Source organism: Cucumis melo, chromosome 4 (genome assembly GCF_025177605.1).
Source record: "Cucumis melo cultivar AY chromosome 4, USDA_Cmelo_AY_1.0, whole genome shotgun sequence".
In the NCBI taxonomy this organism is placed as follows: Eukaryota; Viridiplantae; Streptophyta; class Magnoliopsida; order Cucurbitales; family Cucurbitaceae; genus Cucumis; species Cucumis melo.
This window is the reverse complement of record NC_066860.1, coordinates 2,494,612-2,517,839: the sequence shown is the minus strand read 5'-3', so window position 1 is coordinate 2,517,839 and position 23,228 is coordinate 2,494,612. Positions and strand designations below refer to the sequence as shown.

General features: G+C 32.0%; 3 protein-coding genes across 7 annotated transcripts; 1 reads left to right on the top strand and 2 right to left on the bottom strand.

Moving 5' to 3' along the window:
- Nucleotides 1-1,591: 1,591 nt before the first annotated feature.
- Nucleotides 1,592-3,937, bottom strand: LOC103503725 (BURP domain protein RD22). 2 transcript variants are annotated; one of them, XM_008468040.3, is made up of 3 exons: nucleotides 3,611-3,937; nucleotides 3,399-3,519; nucleotides 1,592-2,864 (listed from the first exon to the last, which is right to left on the bottom strand). In XM_008468040.3, exons 1-3 carry the CDS (start codon nucleotides 3,650-3,652, stop codon nucleotides 1,852-1,854), a joined length of 1,176 nt encoding a protein of 391 aa, XP_008466262.1. In that variant the 5' UTR covers nucleotides 3,653-3,937; the 3' UTR covers nucleotides 1,592-1,851. The 2 variants fall into 2 exon arrangements, with proteins under 2 accessions (XP_008466262.1, XP_050939574.1); XM_051083617.1 differs by lacking the exon at nucleotides 3,611-3,937 and having other exon boundaries at nucleotides 3,395-3,513.
- Nucleotides 3,938-7,826: 3,889 nt separating this feature from the next.
- On the top strand, nucleotides 7,827-13,882 carry LOC103503723 (uncharacterized). 3 transcript variants are annotated; one of them, XM_008468034.3, is made up of 10 exons: nucleotides 7,827-8,321; nucleotides 9,418-9,500; nucleotides 10,977-11,138; nucleotides 11,508-11,620; nucleotides 11,778-11,856; nucleotides 12,140-12,168; nucleotides 12,434-12,527; nucleotides 12,769-12,858; nucleotides 12,993-13,179; nucleotides 13,375-13,882. In XM_008468034.3, the coding sequence occupies exons 3-10, from the start codon at nucleotides 10,980-10,982 to the stop codon at nucleotides 13,785-13,787; spliced, it is 1,164 nt and encodes a 387-aa protein (XP_008466256.2). In that variant the 5' UTR covers nucleotides 7,827-8,321; nucleotides 9,418-9,500; nucleotides 10,977-10,979; the 3' UTR covers nucleotides 13,788-13,882. The 3 variants fall into 3 exon arrangements, with proteins under 3 accessions (XP_008466256.2, XP_050939572.1, XP_050939573.1); XM_051083615.1 differs by lacking the exon at nucleotides 9,418-9,500; XM_051083616.1 differs by lacking the exon at nucleotides 9,418-9,500 and having other exon boundaries at nucleotides 10,958-11,138.
- A 3,407-nt stretch (nucleotides 13,883-17,289) lies between these two features.
- LOC103503722 (GTP-binding protein At2g22870) lies at nucleotides 17,290-22,230 on the bottom strand. 2 transcript variants are annotated; one of them, XM_008468029.3, is made up of 5 exons: nucleotides 21,573-22,230; nucleotides 20,611-20,680; nucleotides 20,271-20,433; nucleotides 18,349-18,605; nucleotides 17,290-17,635 (listed from the first exon to the last, which is right to left on the bottom strand). In XM_008468029.3, the coding sequence occupies exons 1-4, from the start codon at nucleotides 22,069-22,071 to the stop codon at nucleotides 18,387-18,389; spliced, it is 951 nt and encodes a 316-aa protein (XP_008466251.2). In that variant the 5' UTR covers nucleotides 22,072-22,230; the 3' UTR covers nucleotides 17,290-17,635; nucleotides 18,349-18,386. The 2 variants fall into 2 exon arrangements, with proteins under 2 accessions (XP_008466251.2, XP_008466252.2); XM_008468030.3 differs by having other exon boundaries at nucleotides 17,290-17,595.
- Between the last annotated feature and the right edge of the window lie 998 nt (nucleotides 22,231-23,228).

The following is a 23,228-nucleotide window of genomic DNA, read 5'->3' as shown; positions in this document are numbered from 1 at the left end:
ATAGTTTTATGGGAGAATTGAAAAGATAGGGTCACAAAGAGTTGAAAAATGATTAAGAATAATAAGAGAGAGGGAAGATGGGTATTGATAGCTCTAAAACAAGGGTTGTGATAACCTTTCTCCCAAATAAGGGTTGGATTACCATAACCCAACCCAATAGTGATAATCCTTGGGTCAAACGGCTCCTAGATGTTGATGGAATCGAATTTGTTATTTTACCTCACTTTCTTTTCTACGATATTTTTGATATTTCCACTCATATTGTATTTACAACGGTGTCATATCCATATATATACATACATCCTTCAAGACAAAAGCTTTAGTTTTATTTTTATACAGTTTCTTGAAAGAAAGTTCATTTTAATACTAAAACTTACACCTCACAATAATAATAAAAAATAATAAAAAAAAAGACTAATTTTGCTCTTATTGTTTTTTCCATCAATCATAATATCAAACTACTTGTATTTAATTTTAGCCAACCATGTGGCCATCCATCACTAGTACATGTAGTTGGAAGATTTCTTCTATTTATTTTTAAGGTAATTTTGTTGGATAATTTCAATTGGTTAAGTTGGTGCCACACATTAAATATTTATGGTTAATTTCCCAACTTCTAATTTGAAATTTCTAACCGTTATGGATTAATATATGGTTAGATCAATATATACATTTTCTGAGTACAACAACATTGTTGATAGAGATTGACTATTGACCTATTGGATCAAAGCGCATATCAATACTATTGAGCTAAACTCACCTTAACAATTTGATATATATATTATTAGAGATTCTATACATACACATGCATATATGCATATATAATAAATTTGTAAAATATTGAATTAAATTGGAGTAGTTGTCTTTCTTTCTCCTTCATTAATTTAGTATATGGTTGATGGTTGGATTATCATTATCCTACTTCTAAAATTTCGTTTTCGTTTGACAGATATTTAGGTTTTAAAATTTTAAACTTATATATATACAATTTGTACCTTAAAGTATGTTTGTTGTGTAATTAAAAAAATCGCTTGAGTTTTAAGAAAAACCCAACCCTAAGATTGACATACTGGTTATTGTTTTTAGAATCTAACTCATAATTAATTCATGCATTTGCAGGGAAATATAAAGTAGAACAAAGATGTGATTAAAAACATAAATTTTAATAAATTAAGGGCCCATATATGTTTTTTTAATAAACAAAAATTTAAAAACTGAATTTAGAAAAGAAAACAAAAACCAAAAATTGAATAGTACGAACATAGCTTAAATGTTTATCAAATAAAAAAAAAAAGTATTTTCAAATATAATAAAATAAATTAAAATATTTATAAGCTATAATAAAATTTTGAATTATATCAATGATAGATACCGATAAATTTTTATTATTATCTATCAATGTCACTTATAGAAACATATTAGTTTCTATCGATGTCTATTATTGATAGAATTTAAAATATTGATATATTTTGTAAATATTTTGTCAAATTTATTATTTTTGACGATTTCAAAAAAATTATCACATATTTTAAGTGTCCGTAATCATGAAAATCGAAGACAAACAAAAATTGCAAAAATTACCGATACAAGATAAGAGCAAGAGAGAGGATATGGCCTTTGTTATTAAACTAAAGTAGCAAATTACACACATGTCACTCAAGAGCAGCATTTCACAATTCACTACCATCATAACTAATAACATATATTAAAGTTACATTGAAGTCCCTCGGATAAAAAAGTGTATTACATGACCTATTGATATAATATTACAAGGAAAACTATTTCATGTTTATTCAAACCTACACGTGCCATGTGGACCAATCACAAGCACACAAGTAAGTTTTCAAATTTCTAGTATTTTGAAACCCATACAACATGGTCTTGTGGAAGGAAATGGCAAACCGGAACTGTCCCTGGCTTCACCTTCAACACCTGAAAAGCCAAATGCTTTGGATTCCAAGCCGACGTGTCGGTGTGACATGCGGCTGCCACATCAGCTTTAGTTCCATCAACACCCAACAAACTAACCTTGTAAACACGCGTATGTTGTGTGTAATGACAATAGAACACTGCATATGGATAACTCAACTTATGACACACAACCGCAGAGTCTGTCACTCCTGATGATTTCTTCGTCAAATTTACAACAGTAAACGCTTGTAAATCTGTATCTTTCTCGATTTCTGTCGAGACCAACGTCACTTTCTTTCCCAACTTAGAAGTACTAAAATCCACCATGGATTCTAATGACGTAGCGCAGAACTTATCTTCACCGACAATACCAGGTGCTTCGCATTGGTCAATCGTGTTTCGAATCGACTCGGCCTCGAGACTCGCGGGAGGAATGGAGAAGTGGGTGAGGATTTGGGGCAGTTTTTGGGAAGAGAAAGGGAGTGATTTGGCAACCCGACGTGGCAAGAACTTAGTGGTGGTGGTTGTTGTTTGTTTAGGGAAATGAAGGGTGAATTTAGAATTAGGGTTGAGATCTTTTTCAAGAAAGAAAAGGGCTGTATTTGGGTCATCATGGACTTGGGTTTCTGTGGCTGCGTATACGTAATTAAAAGGACTGTAGCCCGGTTTAACTCCAACATAAACCGGTTTACCTTTACGACCGGTGTGGACGTTAACGCCTCCTTTACCGACGTTAACGGAAGTGCCTCCTTGCTTTGGTTTTGGAGTGTTGACGTTTACTCCGCCTTTTCCGACGTTAACGGAAGTGCCTCCTTGCTTTGGTTTTGGAGTGTTGACGTTCACTCCGCCTTTCCCGACGTTAACGGAGGTGCCTTTAGGCTTGCCTTTTCCGGTGTTGACGTTTACGCCCCCTTTACCAACATTCACTGAAGTGCTTTTCCCTTCTAGAAAGTCTAGAAAACACAGGTAATTAATTCCTGATTTTTACTCTATTTGCTTCACGTGGTATAAAATATAAATTTTGCTTAAGGAGGGTATGTATTAACAATACAAAAATTACTGTAAATGTTAAATTAAAAAAATATTTACAAAATTTATAAAATATAAACTTCTAAAAACTTTTATATATTTTTTTAAAATATTTTAGTTCATTTTACTGCTAGGTTAGGGGATCAAACATCAAACTATGAGGTTGATTGTACAAATTTTCCGCAAAGAGATTATGAAATAATTTAAACCATTTTTTCACATCCAAACTCACCTAAAAGACATGCTTCTAATAATACAAACTAATTCAATTTTAATTAGTTAACAATCTTTTAGAGCTTATAATTATTTCAAAATAATTTCAAAGTAATTTTTTGATTGATAATCACTTAAAACCAATTGTATGAAGTTAAATTATTGAAAGCACGATAATTTAGAAAAATAACAATTAACTATATCTAAAAACAAGTTAAACCATTTTAAAATAACGATGTACCAACCCAAACCGAGGAGATGTGTAATAACTTTGGGCATAGGAGTGTTTGGCAAGGCAGATTCCCAATACTGTTCAGGCGAGATATCAATATCATCATCGGCAGCATAACTACAAACAATCCCAAGCTGCAACAAAGAAAACATAATAGAATTAAAAACCACAAAGCTAAGAGATGATCATAATATATAATAATATTACAAAATAAAATTAGCTTACGGAGATCAGTAGGAGAAGTAGGAGTGAAAAACGAGACTCCATTGAAGCAAACAAATTAAACCACAAAAGCTCGAACCAAACTATAGTAAAAAAAAGTTAAAGGATATGGAAATGAGTGGGAGAGTTTTGATTTATAAGGGGAAAAAATGCAAAGTTTGTCAAAAGAGTTTTAACTTCCAACTGCTTCCGCCTCAACAACTTAAATGGGCTATTATGTCGTATGGGACAGGTGGATTTAACAACACAATTTCAAAATGGTACTACATCACTGCACCACACTACCCCTCTTTAATAAAATCCTCACCTTTTTTGGGTTAGGATACGAATACATGAACTAATCTAACAACATCAAAGAATTATATATTCTATTTTTTACCAATAAGTCGAACTAATGATGGTTAGTAAAATCATAAAATTAAACTATTGTAATGTGGGTGTTTATCATTTATATTTAGAATTTAAACACCGTAGTTTAATAAAACTATCATAAATAATTAATACAGTAGGAAAATTTTACAAATAAATTTATTGTACTGTACTTGTCGAATACATGATCGAAAATTTAATGTTTAATTGGACATGAAATTCAATTTATAGTTGTTTAGTGTCGGATTAATTGAAAAACGAGGATGATTTTGAAAAAAAATGGTGTTAAACTTAAAAAATAGTTAACAAGCTTTTGAAGTTGCAATATAAAAGACATGTTAAATTCGTTTTAGTTTTATGTTTGATACATTTTTTCTGATAGATAATAATAGTTATACGACAATTTTGTTATATATGAAAAAACCAAGTTGACAGCCAGTTGATTTATTTCTTGTTTTCTATTCAAACCCATTTTTAAAAAACCAAAACAAATTTTTAGAAATGAACATTTAAAAAAATAGCAAAATATTGAAACTATCCACAAAATTCGTCAAATTCTCTTTTAACCTATTTAATTTTTGTTACTATATTTCTTAAATAGTTTGATTTTTTAATTCACATAAATTCCCTAATCTATTATTTATCGTTTTAAATAATTACTTTAAAATATAAATCAAGTAGATATTAATAAATTTCCTAATCTATTATTTATCGTTTTAAATAATTACTTTAAAATATAAATCAAGTAGATATTAATAGATAAGAAGGTTTATAGCATAATTATAAAAAAATAGCTAAACTAATTTATTAAACTTCTAATTTAAACCATACATTAATATATGTTCCCAAAATTAGGGGCATGTCATACACTCATTAAATAAAGTGTGAATATCCTTTTTAGTGCCCAAAAAAGAATTAAAAAAATAGCTTTTTTCAACAAAGCCAATATCGAATCAATTATGGTCGGTTTAATCTACTCAAAAAATAAAAATTCGGAAGGTTCAATTCTTTGGACTATTTTTTTTTTTTAAATTAATTCTATTGAACTCAGTTTTAAATTCGATCTATTATATTCGTCCTTGCGAGTGGTAAAAAACGAGTGAGGTTCGAGAAGCATCCAATTATTAAGACTATAAAAACGAGAAAGGAATATGTTTCTTCAAAATTACGAAAATACCTCTACAGAATTTGAAACCAACTGGGTTTCTTTTAGTACAACTAATTGATTTGATTTAATCCAATGGGTTAGTGCCGCGTTTTTTGGTTCTATACCAATATTTATGTTTGCCCTCGATACTTTACTCCAACACCCAATCACTTTCTGCCACGTGTTGTATGCCCATATGGTATTTGTAACTTTTTTTTTTCCTTTTATGTCTCACTTATTAGTCCCAATGAAAAAGTGGTACATTAGTAAAGATTTTATGGAGTCTTTATTGTAAGTGTCATTGATTTTTCTTCTTCTTACATTTAGACAATCGGTTACGATAACCATAATTGCGATATTTTCATGATTTTTCTCGTTAATTTTTATAATTCACTTAAATAATAGTAACAATAATGTTAATTTCCACGTAAACTTTAACGGGTTTTTATTATAAATTTCAAAGTATACTTCATAACTCATTACGAATATGGAACATCGGTGTCATGGATCCACTTTTCGTATTATGTTTGATTTCATTATGTTTTCATTGGAGTGCTTGTGCCTATGGTACTTTTTCTAGTACAACAATATTATAGAGTTGACATAGAACCTCCTATAATTTTGATGAAAGATAGTATTAATTATGGATGAACTAAATTATCATAATATGTATTAGTATGAAAAATAATTAAGGTCGTTGGTTGACATAAAATAAATATTAAGTTGTGCTAGATTTGAAATAAAATATATTAAATTATCATTTTGATCCTTATTTTTTGATATTGTTTTATTTGATCATATATATTTGAATTTTTATAAAATTTATTTAGATAATAATAATATCTTTCAATAAAAAAAAAAAAAAAAGACAAAATACTACCAACGTTTTCAATTATAAAAAATGCATACAAACTTTAAATACCAAACTCAAAATCTAGTATACATTTGTTTCCTTGATTTTTATTTATTTATTTTTTAATCATAGTTCTCTTGCTTTCGATATATCTTAGATTTAATCTCTCACTATGTATGTATACATGCATATGCATTTTTTTTTATCATTTAGCTATAAGTTTTGAAAGCATATTCATTATAGTATTTTATTTGATTTGTAATTATTACTATTATTTAACTAATTTCGAGAGACTAAATTTAAGATTTATTAAAAATATATAGATTAGAACTATGCTATAATTCAAAAATCTAGTATACATTTTTTTCCTTGATTGTATGTCAGCATTATTCTAAAATGAAATTTGAGCATCGTTTTAGGATTTGGTGGGTCTTTGCAAATGACTAAAGAGAATAGTGAATGTGGAAATTTTCAAAAATTAATAAAAATTTCATCTTTTGACAATATATATACATAAATTCAATGTGATTGTGAAGAAATTTCTTGATCTATGTTGTAAATTGTAACGTACCTTGGCCAATAATAATTGTACTATGTTTATTAGTCTGATTATATAAAATGAAATTAGCAAGTTATATGTTATGTGGATAATTTGGGTTTGTGCATGGATTACAATTAAGAGGTTTATTAATTTGACTTATTCTCACTCTATTTGCATTCACATAAATCAATCTTTTTAAGTGTATTTTGTTTTTAGTTTGTAGTGAATGTGTTTTTTTTAGTGAAGTTTATTTTGGTTTATGTCAAACCTAAAGACTTTATCTATAGAGAAGTTTTAATTATATCCATATACATACATTTTATTAATAAATTAAGTTTACCCGACGGTGTCCAATAGTATGAAACATTCCATCCTTCATTCTCCTTGTCATTATGAATTATGGAGTCAATTAGATCTTGACTGGTTTGTGTTATTGCTTATAATTCAAGTGTTTGTATGAGAACTGAAATCATTAGATCTGACTTGTTCTTTGATTAAGCCAAATTTTTTTTTTTTAATTGTGGCAGTATAGTTAAATGAATCAAATAAGTCAAATTTGAGTGTTTTTTTTTTCTATGTGTTTTGTTTGATGATTATTAGGATGACTTCATTTTCGGTAGACAATATTTCAAATCAGAATTGTTCTACTCCAGTGTTAGGAAAAATAAAAATATCTGTCACGAGATCCTTATTGTTAGTTGCTAATGTACCTTTGCCTTTACCTCAAAGCCTTTAGTACTCAAGTGTTCCGGATTTTCACTCTAGCTAGTTTTCTTATTTTACATTAAAGCTTTTAGGGGTACTCGAAGAACCAAAGCTTCATGGAACTTGAATTGTTACTTTGTATAAACTCTTTATCTAGTAAAATCTATATTTAAATTTATGCGTGCATGAGGTAATTATGGTAATGTTAAGGTGTCTTAGAAAATTGGGACGTTATGAAAATTTGTCATTTTAGTACAAACAATTAGCTAGATTCGAGTCATCCTCCGACAAAAAAGGTATAAAGAGTAATCTAATGCACCGTTGCATGTCAATTTGTTTGATCTAATATATATTCTTATAGTGTTTACAAGTGGTTTGAGAAATTAAAGGAGAGAATTCAATCACACTCTCCTCCTTTGAATTGTGTCATGTGAGGGTTTTTCTTTTTTGCTTTGGCAAATTTAGTTGGGAAGTCTTATTTTCTCTTTATTGCAATTTAATGTGATTGAACAACAACACAAAAGTCAATTGATTTGGTCTCCAGATTTTATAGAAACAGAAAGAAGAAATCCAAAGTACAAAAAAAATAAATGAATTTGTTTGAAATATGTGGATTTATTTTATTTAATTTTTAGGACAAAACATGTAGCTAATTAATTATGAACCATACCACTGCTGTACTTATTAAACTTTAGGAGGAGTCAGACTGCAGTATGAAAAAAGGGGCCGAACCGAACCGATACGGTTCGGTTCGGTTTAAATAAATAATAATATCGAACCGAACCGACTTAGGTTAAAATTAAAGAAAAGAAGCCTGTCGTTTAATCCCTGTCTTTCTTAGTTCTTCCGTTCTTCGTCCTTCTTCAAACGGAACTTTCTCCGTCATTCGTTCTCTCATTCTACGGCGTGGGTTTGGCATTTACGGTATCCTCTCTGTCATTGTGGATCTCCTCTTCATTCTCCATCATTCTCCGGCGTGGGTTTGCTTTTTTACGGTATCCTCCGGCGTGGGATCGATTGAGCTTTATAATCAGTTTGAAAGGCTGCTGAACAAGAAGTAACCGTGCTGATTGGTGGAGCTCGACTTTCCGACGACAAGGTAAAATTTGTTTCGTGATTTTATGATTTGCTGATTGATTTTGCAATTTGTTTCACGAAACTGTTGTTTGGTTGGATGGAATTTTGGTTTAATTTTGTTGATGGGTTTTGATTTCTTGAATTGGGTATTGTAGATTGAGGCTTGTTTGTGGTTCTGTAGTAAAATTGTGAAGTGATAGAGATGCTATAAAATACTCTATTTCTTTTATCGCAGAAGCTGCATATGCAATAAACTTTGCTTTTGAATTTGAATTTTGTATTTGAATTTGTAAACGATGGATTTTAATTTACGATTTGGCTTGGGAAGTGGGGAGTAAGAAGAGGAGTGTGAAAATGAGAGAGATGAAACGTGGGGCGGAGGAAGCCATGGAAATGAAGAAGAGGGCTTACTCTGGCTCTTGTTCGGTGGGTTTGTGGATATTTGGTGGAGAGAGGAAGATGGAGAGGGTTTTTGGCGGGTGAGATTATGAGAGGAGATTCAGTGGAAGTAAAAGACAAAAATGATTTCTTGGTTTCCTCTCAATCGAATATCTGTTCGCCGCTCACCATCTGATTTCTCGGCTTCCTTTCAATCGTCGTCTCCATCTTTCTCGGTTTCCTCTCAATCGTCGTCTTCATCTCTCTTGGTTTCTCTCAATCGTCGTCTCCATCTCTCTCAGCTTCCTCTCAATCTCCACCGGTTTTCTTCCCGACTCTTTCCCTGTCTTGCTATTTATGGATCGTGACATTTAGAGATCTAGGACTGCGCTCGTGACATCTAGAGATCCCAAAGCTCTTGAAATTGTCTTGCTATTATCGGTATTTCATTATCTGAATTCTCTTTCATATCCACGAAGTCATTATCAAAGATGAGAGCCAAATATAGATTTTTTCGGCCTATGGGTTTGATTTCTTTATGTGGTTGTAAATTTATTTTGATTATAGTTTTCGTTGTTGTTCTCAATTTGAATTTGTTGATTATTCTGTCCTCCGCAATGTTTTCTTCTTTTAATATGAAATCTTATGTAACTCAATTATTATTATGACTTTTTGAACTGCTATGTGTATATCTAGTTATGAGGATCAAATTGGTTAACAAAAGTAATTTTGTTTAAAAGGAATGTTTAAAAGTACATGGATGTAAGGAATAGAGAGGACACCTACAAAAGAAATGATTTGGGAAGGTAGAAGTCCTTAGAAGGTAAAATTCTTCATTTGTTCCGCAGTTCATCGTAGTCTTAATATGATTGATAGACTGTAAAGACAGCAGCCGAATTTGGCTCCTTCCCCCAACATTTACGTTATCTGCAATGAAAATTCAGAAAGTAGTCTAGTAGCCATCTCTTTCTTCACGGATTTTGTTCTAAGGGTTTTTGATCTGGCTTGTTGCCTCCTAGAAAGTGTAGATGATATTTTGTTCGAACTTTTGTTTGTATAAAAGGTAAGCTAATATTCAGATAAATTACTTATATTCACAACCAAGCCCTACAACTAGAGTAGACTACATTATGAGAATAATTGAGTCATTGACAAAGAAGGTTGATTGAGAACACTGTGGAGAGACATGATTCCTTGAAATAGCAAAGAAGGTTGATTGAGAAAAAGTTGTTTTCACTATATTAGCCAGCAACAACCCAGCCTTACTTTTCAGTCTAAGCAGCGGGAGTTTATTTTCCCTTTATACTCTACTGAAAATCTAAAAATATTAAAGGTCTTAAAAGCTTTCTCCCAAAACACCGGTGTTCAAAGTAATTTTCCTTTTCCTTTCAATTTTTGAACAAGAAACAGAGTCTGTTTGTTAGTGTGATGCTTTTTACAGAAAATTAACTTCTCGATAAAGTTTTAAGTGTTAAACCTCCATCTGGATCATTTCGAGCCATGAATATTAGATTTCAATGGTTAGCTTTTGACATATTTATGATTAAATTTGATTTTTTAGCCTATTATGTGTATACCGAAATTGATTTTACTCCTAAATAAGAAATCAACGTGTACTTGGCTATGGCTGTTTTTTCCAAGTTTTTTATTTGAAGATGAGTTTTGGTTGGTTTAGTCAGCTTCTTTGTCTTGTTTATGTTCTCCCTTTGGTGGTTTTGTTCACTTATTCTCTTTCTTATGATGCTTATAGTTGTATCTATGTCAAAAACTAAATGAACTCTAGAATTATTTGAACAATGATGAAGACAAGGAAGGTGGATATTTTTAGCAAGTCGACTTCCTATCACTGGTCATTATTACAGGAATAATAGTTCATAAACAAAAACATCATAATATAAATGTAACGACCCGACTTTCTATCATATTCGAAGGACGTTGCTAAATGCATCCATAACTTGGTATTTATATACTCAGTAAGTCTGACCCGAGTAGGCTTACCGAGTACTTTTATTTTTCTTAAAAAAATTACCAAAGATCTATTTTCAAGTTATGGTTGCATTTAGCAACATCCTTTGAATATGTTAGAAAGTCGGGTTGTTACATTTATATTATGATGTTTTTGTTTATGAACTATTATTCTTGTAATAATGACCAGTGATAGGAAGGCGACTTGCTAGAAATATGCACCTTCCTTGTCTTCACCATTGTTCAAATAATTCTTCAACTTGACTCGATTTCTGGTGATTTTTTTCAATTGGACTTCATGTTTTGAATTGCTAGGTTTTGGTTGTAATTTCAGAATATGGGGGATTCCATGGATTCTACTGAAGCTGATAACCTTCAGGAGAAGTTAGCATCCATGCTTGACCAGCTCTACTTAGAAAGTGGCATTCTACAAAAAATGATTTATAAGAACAAGAACCAGCACCGTCGGAGTTTCTATTTTCGATATCTTTTGCAGGTATTCTATATATATATATATGTATGTATACACACACACACACATTGAAGCTCTGGGTGATTGATTGGTCGGCGAGAAAAAAAATGTAAACTGCAAGAAAAGAAGTACATGGAATTTACTTGTAGGAGATGATTTCTATTATATGTGTACGTTAGTCTGTGTAAATATATGTTCATATATGCGAGAAGTGGAAAACATTTTAGTATCAAATTCTCCCCTTGAATGGAAAGGGGACATTTAATTCACGAACAAGATCTCATAGAAAGTAATATGTAGCGTACTTGGTGAGATAATTCATTTAAGTGTTAGATGAAGAATTTGAAACTTTTTTTATACTTGTAACATGGTCTTGCGTCTACAAAATGTTAGGTGAGGAGAGATTTAAGACTTCTACATGCTGTCAAGTTGGAGGAGTTGTTAAGTTCCTGCTTTCAAGTTATTGACGGAAAGAAACCTAAGCAAAAGATTCATTTTTTAGAAAGGTATTTGATTTTTCCATATAAAAAAATAAAAGAAAGTTATTTGATTTTGAGTTCCTTCTTCTTGTGAAATCTTGAAGTGTATAAAAAGATGACTAGACTAAAAATGTACACATTCATTTTCCTTTGACCTTCTGTTTCACTTTTTATTTTGTTACAGTTTAAAACGGAGGAAATGTGAAGTTGGGAAATATAATTTCATGGAACGGCTTCTGGGGGCTGTTCGCCTTCTGTCACAGGTGATTTTTCTCTTGAGTTTGTCTTCTTTGTATCACCCATTGGGAGATTTTATATAGAGGGCAATTCTCTTTCTATTTGTTCATGCTTATGATTTAAAAAGATTATGATATATTCCTATACAAAAAATATATATTATGATTCCTTTTTACTGAGTTAAAACTGTTATTCTTAATGTAAGCTGTTCGATTTTCACTCGTATAAATATTTTTTTGTTAGTTGGCCTTTATTTTGCCCGAGTCAATCAAGGGTTATTGAGAAGATGTTTTTCCTAATTTTTTGCAGATGGTGGAGCCAATTTTTAAGGCAGCAACGTATCCTTTTTGTCTATTAGTCTAATGCTTGATAGATATGTTGGTGTTGCTTGCTGCTTTCTATTTGCTCAAATCCATGGTTGTATGAAACACTGATGTTTTGTTTTATGCACAATTGTCGAATGTTAAGTACTTTTCTGCATTGTTGACAATTGTATTGAATGATTTCTTCTTACCTGGGGCTAATTTATTTGCCTGACTATGGAAACTAAATTGGAGAAAGATAAATTCATTATGCAAAATTTTACCCTTGACCATTTGATAGTGAGATATCTATCTTGCTTGCTCGAACATTTTTTCCAGGGTTTTGCTTTGTAATTTTGGCATTACTTGCACGTATTCGGGTGTTAGTTCAACAAGTAAGTTCCATTTTTATTATTCAGTATTTAAGAAAATAGGTATCATTTGACATTTTAGCAATCTTTCATAGTTAGTAAATTAATAGACTGATGACCTGATCATGGTTTGGATTTTCTTAAAAAAACCTATTCCTGCAAATAATTTTCCAAGGATTGTCATTATCCTGTAAATCATAACATAATTACTATTTTTAAATTTTCTGTGTTTATGATGCATTTGTATCTTTTTTCTATTGTGCAGATACTGCTTGATGTTGTTTTAGTATTCAACACGGTTTCATCTATCTCCAAAAAGAAGCAAGTAGCTGCAATAAACCAGGAAGGAATTCAGGTATCTGTGCTCCACTCGTCATCACACTCGTCCATTTTTTTCTCTAAAGTGGAAAGGTTGCATCTACATAACCAAGGAATTCTTAAGCAATCACAAAGTATAAGTTTTTAAACTTTTTTCCAATCCTTTTACAGGTCTTTAGGGAGTTTTACCCAACGAATGATGAATTTGTCCTCTTAGAGTGTATTTGGGAAGTAGACAAATTTATTTTGAAAGAGAAAATACAAGAAGTTGCAACTAAGAATCAAGAACATATTGGACCTGATGTTTCTTTAGCCACTTCAGCTATATGGTATCAGAAACTTCAATCTTTTCTTGGAGGTAAAAATGTTCCAATTTGTCAATTGCATTGCTTTAATAATAAATTATGCTTTTATAGAAATAGCAATGTCTAATAACCTCCATTTTTGTATCTTCTAGTTCTTTGCACTGCCTTCCTTAGTTTCACTCATCTTTTATCTTGAAAAGAAGAATAAACTCTAGTTTCCATCTTGTATTCACTCGTTTTGGGTGTAGATGATGAATCGGAGGAGGGAGAGGCACATCAAAGTAATGATAAAGGTCTTGGTCTAATGAAAACGACTAAGAATGGTTTGCTAGCAAGCCCATCAGGAAGAGTTAATGATATATCTTTGGAAGATAATACTAATACAGAAACAAAAGACGGTTTGATTAGTCCAGTAAAGACCTCGAGCAAGACCTTCTTGCCCCAAGAAGGTAGTTCTCTCGTAAATTCAAGCCTCCCCATGCCCGTTGCAAAGAAATCGAACTCGAAGAGGCTAGCATTTGTTTCTGTAGAACTTCCTAAACCGATAACATCTGGTTCAGTTGGAATCCAATTCAATGAAAGTAAAGTTAATAGCGTGGAAAAGGAGAATCCATTTTTCTCTTTGCTCAATGGCGGAAAAGCCAAAAGCAGTTTATTTTAAGGAGTAAAGAAAATTATAGATAGGAGTTATATTCTTTGAAATTGCACATATGCCATTGTCATTGGTTATGGAAAAATCACCCATAAGGTTTTTTTTGATAAATTTTGAGATTAGTGCTGCTCTTGTATGGTTATAGTTAGATAGCTAGAAACAAGTTTGAATCATAGTAATAGAAATCTATCGGTAGTAGAATTCAAAATTTTGCTATATGTTGTAAATACTTTAATTTATTTTACTATATTTAAAAATGTCTCAAATATTTACGGTTCATAAAACAAAACCACTGGATAAAATTCATTACATTTGATTTTTCTACTAAATGTAAATATTTTGTCAAATGTTCTATTTTTACAATTTTTCTTGATACAAAAAAAATGTACCAATACCTATCATTAATATAATATAAAACTTTGCTTTATTTTGGTTCATTACGTTATATTTGAAAACGCAAAAATGTAACATAATCATATTTTGGTAGATGATGTAAAGTAGTGTATCAGCATCTACTGATGTTCATTGTTGTGGTGTAAAGTATTTTAATCAATTAATTTTTATTAGGTGTAAGTATTTTAATCAATTAATTTTTATTAGGTGGTGCAAAATAGTGTCTTATTATTTAGAGTGTATGCAAAGTTATAAATTTATGAGGAAATGACTAACATATAGTGATTTTTTTTTTTAAAAAAATAAACAACAAACTAAAACTAAATTTAAGAAAGGTTAAAAATGGGGAAACAGTATTGGTCACTATATATGAATTAAAATTGAACAAATCATAAAATATGGTCATTTAATTATAAAATTTTAAATTTGTTTTTATTGGTAATCAAGTCCTTGCAAAATTAGGCCTTCAAAGTTTATTAAAGGGTTCTGCACATACTTTCAAATGCTATTTGGGGTAATGAATATTTAGAACTATAATAATCTTCTCTTACTACAGTAAATATTATTTAAAAATTTTAAATTGTAAATATTATTTTAAAACTTTCAATTTGATACGGTATTTATTGTTTGTTATATTTTTTTACCATTTGACTTTCATAATATTTTATTTTTTTACCTCAATGTTTACTATTTCTTTATCAAATTAAAATAGTCTACACATCAAACATATACTATTAAAATTTAAATAAAATAATCTACATCCCAAATACAAATATTCTAATCAAACTATAATAATGTAAAAACATAATAATTAATAACTCACTCCTTCTTCTAGCACTTTTTTAAAGTCAAGCACTTTCTTAAAGTTTTTTATAGCGAGGATTGACTCATCTATAATTGACACGAATTCATTTTTTGAGGTAAGAAGTCCAAATCTTCGTACCTTAAGTGGCATAGTTAAAATCTAATATTGAACCAAACCATAAGACCAATCGAAGCACAATTTCACAGCAGAATGCCCAACAAGTCTTAACAGAAGTCGTCATGAAACATCTGAGTTGCCTCTTAGATTCATGGAAACTTCAAAGCCAAACTCAAAATTACGATGGAAAGTCGTTTTTAACTTACAAAAGTTTTCATCACTCAAAACTAAGCTCAATCGAGGATGTCCCACATGGAAAAGAATACCCTTTTGTACTTCATTCAATAATTTAAGTCCCAATTGCAATTCTTAAAATTCCCCTTCAATCTTTATAACATTTGTCAGTTTTTTTTGGATGATTTCGGATTATACATGCACAATAATTTTCTGCTAGATGATTCGCTTAGTTCTGGAGCTGTTCTGAGGTTGATATTTGGATGGTTTTACTATTTTCCCTCTGGATTTGGAAGTCGTTGAACTGCTTTAAGCACTTTTACACCCCTCCCTTCATTGATTTAGCTTATGTATTGACTACTGCATTGAACCCAAATGAATATAATTTTCTCTCAACAAAAGGGTTCACAGATATAAATACAAGAATGGCAATGGTCGTGTAAACCGACCATCGATTCAAATCATCTTGACCATGAAACTTTTCATTGAGCAGCACCTTGGCGAACATATCAGCCAGTTGAGATGATGAACAAATAGGTAGCAATTTCAGAAATCTATAATAGTATCCCGAACGAAATGGCGATCGATTGACTGACACGGGCTTGAAACGGTATAAGAAAATCATTAAGAAGATTAGAGTAATCCACTGTAACTCACTGGAAACAGCTGAAAAGATTTTGTTGGCCATATTAGAATACCTTGACCAGCAATATCGTAAAAGGTGATGGACTGCATCAAGATGAGCTGATCGTGGTTGAGCAACAAATTGACTTAATTAGTGACCAACAAAGGATATGTCAGACTGAAATTTGGAGATAAAGCAGTCCTCGTCCAATCAAACAATGATAAGTAGAAGCATCATCTGGTGTCAACATAGGGGAAACAAATGGCTTTGCTGCTACCAATACTGAGTCCTCCATACAATTTGTAAACAATATTTACGTTGAGACGACAAATAAAGATTGTGAGTGGAACGAGATAGTTCAAGGCCTAGAAAATACTGGGCAGCTCCAAGGTCTTTAAGAAGAAAGTGTTGATGAAGAATCATCTTAGTATCAACGTAAACCAACAATGGCAACAAAAGTATCACCTTTGCCCTTTAGGATTAAGGAGTAGTCAACCGTTGATTGGATAGGATGCTTAGAGAAATCAAGTGTACAAAATAATGAAACACTTGTTTATTTTTTCCTGAAAACTTTATTTATTACTTTGAACATTTTAGTTATTTTCATTGTTCTTGGATATTTATGAAACACAACAATTGAAGATGGTATTGATAGTGTTACAGAATCTAAACCATATGTTAGCTATTAAAAATATTTAACGGTGAACACACGACCAATCTCCTAAAAAATGTGTAAAATTGAATTAGGATTAGACATTTCAAATTTAGAAGTTATGAGATAGGTTCGAGATGTTCGTAAGATGAAAAAAGGTACCTAAATATTAAGCTTAAATGTGGATAAAACCTCCCTAAATTAACTAAAAAAATGTAAAATTGAATTAGGAACGAACATTTCAAGTTTGAAAGCAATGAGATAGGTGCAAGATGTATGCAAGAGAAAATTCAGCCAAAACATGGGAAAAACCACCATAAATCAAAACAAGTGTAAAATTGATATAGAATTAGGCATTTCTAAGTTCTAAAGTTAAGAAATAGGTGCAATATATTTGAGAGGAAAAAAACCAAAAAACCTAGATCACCTAAAAACAAGTGTAAATTTAATTTAGGATTAGAAATAGAGTTGCAAGATAGATGCAAAATCGAAAAAGCACCTAAAAATTTAAGTCTAAACAAGGATAAAAACAACTCTAAGTCACCTAAAACAAGTGTAAAATTGACTTAGGATTAAACATTTCAAGTCTTGAAGTTGTTAGATAGGTGTGAGATGTCTGCAGAATAAAAAAAAAACCTAAAAGTAAAAAAAGACTTGTTCCTGGTGTGAAAACCATGGTTTATATGGCCATTGAATTGTAAATTCTATTTGCTTCTAATGATTTCTATACATGAACAGAAATGAGTTGTTCAGAACACATGGTATGAAAATTGATTCACTCACTGGCTAAAAATTGAATATCTGGGATAACAATCTGCCATTCATTTAAGTTTTTCGTACAGTGTACACTTGAGATGTTAAATCTCGGAACACATCGTATCACTTCATTAATATGTCCAATAGAAGAGTTTAGCAGCCATCCAAGTTGTCGAATCGCAACTCAGTCGCCACTGTCAAAGTCTCCATCTCAGCAGCTGTCAAAGTCTCCACCTCCATTGGCTGCACCACCGTCTGAAGCTCCGTGCTCGTTGTTCATCACAACCCTCGTTCACTGAGAAGAATCGCACGCAAGGGAGAGGGAGAAGGAATCGCTGCACATATTCGCTGTTACGGTTTTTCTAAAACTAAAGGGCACTTTGAACTTTTCATATACTCATTTTTTACCCAAAACTCATTGTTTTTAAAAAGCATCTCAAAAGTTTTTTACCCACCCAAAAAAAATCCTATTTTTCCAATTTCCCGACAACTTTGCTTTACTATACACATCATATTACAAGTTTGGACAAAGGGGCAAAGTTATCCTTTATCCAGAATATGAATAAATGGGATCCAATTGACAACTAATAGCAAACTGAGAAGACTATTCACCCAAAAGATAACAGTAACTTTCCACCAATCTTCCATTCTATTGAATGTTTGAAGTTTTTAAGTAGGAACCTAATGAAAATTGTGCCACTATTAACCAATTCTTGCGATTGCAAGCGTGGCTTCTTTGTTAACTCTCCAAAATTCATGTTCAGCGCCAAACAGCTTAGGTTATTCAAGATTCATATTCAATCAACACATTTTCATTTCGAGTCAAGATCAAGCAATTCAAATAGCGTTGAGAAGCGTCTTCGAGCTGAAACATTTTCATTTACTGTTAATTTTAATGGTAAAAAGTTCAAAATCATAAGACTGACTTTTCGTGCGTGAATACGTCTTTAGGAATCATTCGAGGAATAGATGAAAAACAATTAAAATTTTAGATAAACGCAGATTTTTATGAATGGCCAATACGAGCATAACAAACAAAGCATTGTACCTGGTTGATTCAAGAAGATGAGGCTGCAAAATGTTTTTTCAGTGCTTGAGCCAGTAGTTCCTCAGCTGAGCCATATGTAGAAGAATTTCGTCTCGGCCTTGATGGGTGACACTGCTAGTCATAATCCACGGCGGTGTCGTTTGGAAAAAACCACTTATAAGTTCCTGAAAGTCGCTCACATTTTCTTCTGGTCTTTTTCCCCCGTTTTTTTTCTTCTTCCGTTTGTCGCATTTCGTGAATATTATCGTCATTGGAATCTACAGAAACCATTCCATGTCAATTTTTCTTTGAAACCAAGGCATCAACAATTCAAGTAAAAATTTCTACTATACATTCTTAAAAAATCACGATGCACTATCTTAAGAAGAGACGGGGGGCGGGGGGGGGGGGGGGGGGGGGGGAACTCAATCAAAAGCGCAAATTAGCAAAGAGAAAGGAGGACCCAATCGGTCAAACGAGACTCTTCAATCAGACTTGGGATATCAATGGAAGCATGCAACGAAAGGATGATCTTAGGTTTTTTCCTCTTTTAGCAAATCAAAGGGAGTCACCTTATTAATTGGAAGATTACATGCTTGCCAAAAGAAGCATGTCATGACTAGGCCCGTTGTTATTAAAAAGAATGGGGAGGTTTGGAAAGTGATTTCCTTTGGAGAATGGACAGTTGAGCTGCATTTGCTTTTATGCTTGGTAATGGATTAAAAAAAGTTGGAAACTTCAAACACTGTTCTAAATGACGGTAAATCTTTAGATCTCTTCACAGGCTCTATAATCTTCCTACTATGATGATGAAGAGCAATATTATACTTCGGATGATTTCCATACTAATTGGAGCTTGGGTTTTAGAAGAAATGTCAATTATGCACACTTGTCAGACTTTGTTTTCAAAAGGTGAGGAATCTGATTGGAATGGTATTAGAAGAATATTAAGAGGTATATGCTAGACCTCCAATCCTTCACACTTATACAAGAAGACGCAAGAAGGGAAATTCACAAAATAATTCATTTGGGAGATGATTGGAAAGGAAGGAAATACCTGAGGGCCAACTTGGTTTCCTGGCATAAATAAGGAATGTTTTTGGGATTGCTGAATTAGGTATCTTTTGGTAATAGCTGCTGTAAGCTTTTAAGGGGGAGGTTTCCAGCCTTATCGAAGGAGTTGGGATTATTTCCATCTTTATTCTGTACTTTGCTTTCCTTGTTTTCATCTTTGATAGTATGTTGGCCTGTAGAACTCTTGGTTGATATTGCAATATATTATAGCAGAGTACTGCCTCTGTTTGGCCATTGTTGGGATTTTTCGGAGTTTTAGGTTGAAGAGTCTTAACAGCATATTATATAACTAGTTGAAGAATTTGTTAAAGACATTTGATTATAAATACACTAGGTAGGGTAGGGGAAGGATAAGCAATATTTTGGAATATGAAATAGGGCTTGAAAGTATCTCAAGATTGGGAAGGTTCAAGTATCTTGAACACTTGGTTTATCTTATATTTTCATTATCGTTTATCATTTGATATATTCAAGTTCTATTAGAATCTTTAGTTCACAAATTTGACATAAACGAAATTGGCCTTCCCAAGAAAAGGCCTTGTCTCTGTAGGAGGTCTGACAGTTTGTAGGAATGCATACTTCGAACCTCTTGCAAGAATCTGTGTGTCTTTATTGCTTAGGGATTATCCTCTCTCTCTTTTTTTTTTTATCTATAGAAATTGGAAGAGAATCTGAAATTCTTCACCACCTCGGTCTCTCTACTTCTAGAATTTGGTATCTGTTATGCTTTTGTATCAGCTTTTGTTTTTGTTATTTTTCGTGGTCGTCTATACTTTCAACTTTTTAAAAGTTGTCTTTTAAAGAAAACAAAGGATATATAATTTAAATATTTTCCTTCTATAGGACTCCTAAAACAAAGAGAATATTACCTGATTCTGACCCAACCAACTAGCATACTCAAGATCAATTGGTTTGGCAGGAATGCTTGCATCTATGAGAAGGAAAACTGAAACCAATGTGGACCGATTCAGAAAATAGTCTCTGGTAAATTTGTTCCAATCTGTTCGGAGTTCCTGTGGTGCAGCTGCATACCTAAAAAGGAGGAAGAAACAGATCTCATTGACATTCATTCACGTAGGAGTAGCACGTGGAAAAAAGTTGGAGAGCGAACTCGTATCCCATCACCATGCAAATCACTTAAAATTGAGTTTAAGAGTCAGAAAAACTATCTTTTGACAAACATTGATGCAACTTGAAGTTGAGACATACCCATATCCAGGCAAATCGACCAAGTACCAACTATCATTAATTCGAAAGTGGTTTATGCACTGTGTCTTTCCTGCAAGAAATCACAATAATGTTTATGTCCATATCCAAAAACCTGATAAAATCATAAAACAATTGGGCGAGACTGTCTGTGTTTAAATAGTAGGAGAGATTTCACACATCCAAGAGGTTTGAAGCTCACATAAACAATGTGTACATGCCAAACTCTTCTCCCCCACTTTTTTCCTTTAATATTGCACACACTTAGACTGTTTTCATAGGATAACCACTCGAGCCTATAATATTTGGTCACCGAGGAACCCCCTTGTCACTATTCCTTGTCACTTGAGCATCTTAATGTTCATGTATGATATTTGTATCCAAGACGGACTACAAGAGCAGGTCCTCCCTTCCTCCCTTCCTCCCTTCCTCCCTTCCTTCTCTGCTCTGTACCTAAACTTACATCCGTAAATTGGATGTGGGTTTAACATGTCTGTCGGATTCTCATGGGGAAAATGATAATTCAAAACAACAAAACTTAATGAATAAAGACGTCTAATGGAGAAAGATCCAAGTAATCGAGCAGATATTTTATAAGGTCAAAATTAATGGCATTGCAGCACCATAGATGTAATAGAATCAAGCAGAGAACTGGAAATAAAGAATCATCCTAACTTAAAAAGCTTTGATTACTGGATTTTCTACTAGCTCATTAGCTCTTAAGGTTTTTGTTCTGTTCAAGCTATATTGTACAATTATCTTCTATTTCATTGCGCAGCTCTCTAATTCTTTTATCCATATTCATATTGAACATAGTTTGAAATTACACGAAAAAAACACATCACAAGAGCTAGAGAATTCTCATGGCTTGTATTGGATGGAACTACATCATTTTTTCCTTTTGAGTACAGTGACTTGACAATCCAATTAATCAAGATGAACTTGGGTCAGAACAAACCACTCACCTGGTTTCTTGGAAGTGAGAGCGAGCTTCTTCCGTCGAACGAGTGAGTTCAATAGAGACGATTTCCCCACATTCGAGCGCCCAACAAGGGCAAATTCAGGAAGCCCATCAGAAGGGCAGTCCTCAGTTCTCACACTACTCTTTACAAAATCCGCCTGAGAAACTTGCGCATCTCTTGCGTACCGACCCAACACGATGTTCGATCCCTTCAAGATTCTTGCCCCTCCGCCGCCGGAGATATCAGTTTCCGGCGGCACAAATAACTTTTCAGGGGAAATGGGTAGCTGAGTTTCTTCCTGATACTCTGAAAATTCGGTGATGGGAATTGGTTCGGCGGCTGTGAGAGTGGATTTGGGGACGGGTAATGAGGTCGATGTGAGAATGGGGGCTGCAGTTGCCGTGATAATGGGTTTATTGGTTTTTGCAAATACGCTGAAATTTCGATGAATTGGTGAAGTAAAGAGAAAGGTGTTGATTCTAGAGAGGTGAGAGAGAACCATCTCTGCGACTTTGAGCACTTGCTCGGCTCTCTGTGGAAGTTTGTTGAAGATGGACAAGCGGTGGGTTCTTGTCGGACCGTTTTGCCTGTGTACAGAGATAAAGAGTTCGACTTGTCGTACGAGTTGCCTCGAGACTACGACTTGTCGATCATGCTAACCAAAACGTTTACATATGTATTCATTAACTATATCTATATCATACCAAACAAAAATATCTTTTTACTTCTTACATCTTGATGAATACATACGTTTAGTCGTAAGTTTAAAAGATAAATATTTTTATTTAGTCTCGATTTATAGAAATAGATATATTTGGTCCGATAATTAAATTTTTTAGTTATGAATTTAGATTCAAATTTCTTTTAAATATCTTTATAATTTTATTTTAGATAATAATATATCATTTTAAATTAAAAAAAAAATAAAATTTAAAATTCATATCATTTATAAAACTCTTCTAAAATTTTTTATTTCAATCTCATTTAATGTGTTACTTCAAATATATTAATTTTTTAGTTTCTTTCTATCTTAATTTCAAATTTTCAGATCAAACACTTAATATTTACAAGTCAAGCAATAAAAAGTTTTATTCACTCAAAATTTAATTTTAGAAAACTATATTATGTTCCAACATCAATTATTTTATATTAAATAAAAAAAATCATTTAACATATTCATACACTCCCATTTACATGACCACTAATAACAATTTCTTCCTCCAATTTTTTTCGGGAGAAAATAGCAAAAAAATTGAGACTTTTTACCTGTAGCATAAAACTTGAAATTTTTTATTTTTGGTAGATTTTGCTATATTTTGTAAATAGTTTCGATATTTTTGTTATATTTGAAAATACCAATTTAAGATATTTTAAAAATAACAAAATATTAAAATTATTTATAAAGTATAACAAAATTCATCAAATTTTCTATAACTTTCAGCCTATTTAAATTTTTTGTTATATTTTATAAATAGTCTTAATTTGGTGTTGAGAATTATTTCTAAAAAAACAATAAAGAAAAGTAGTAGGGATAAACAAAGAAAAGTAACCCCATTCATATAAAACCCTAAATTAAGTGCAATATTTAATTTGTTTAGTAACGTACTCTTAAATTATTGTTATTTTGTTTTCCAAAATTAATAGGAAACCAAACAGGTT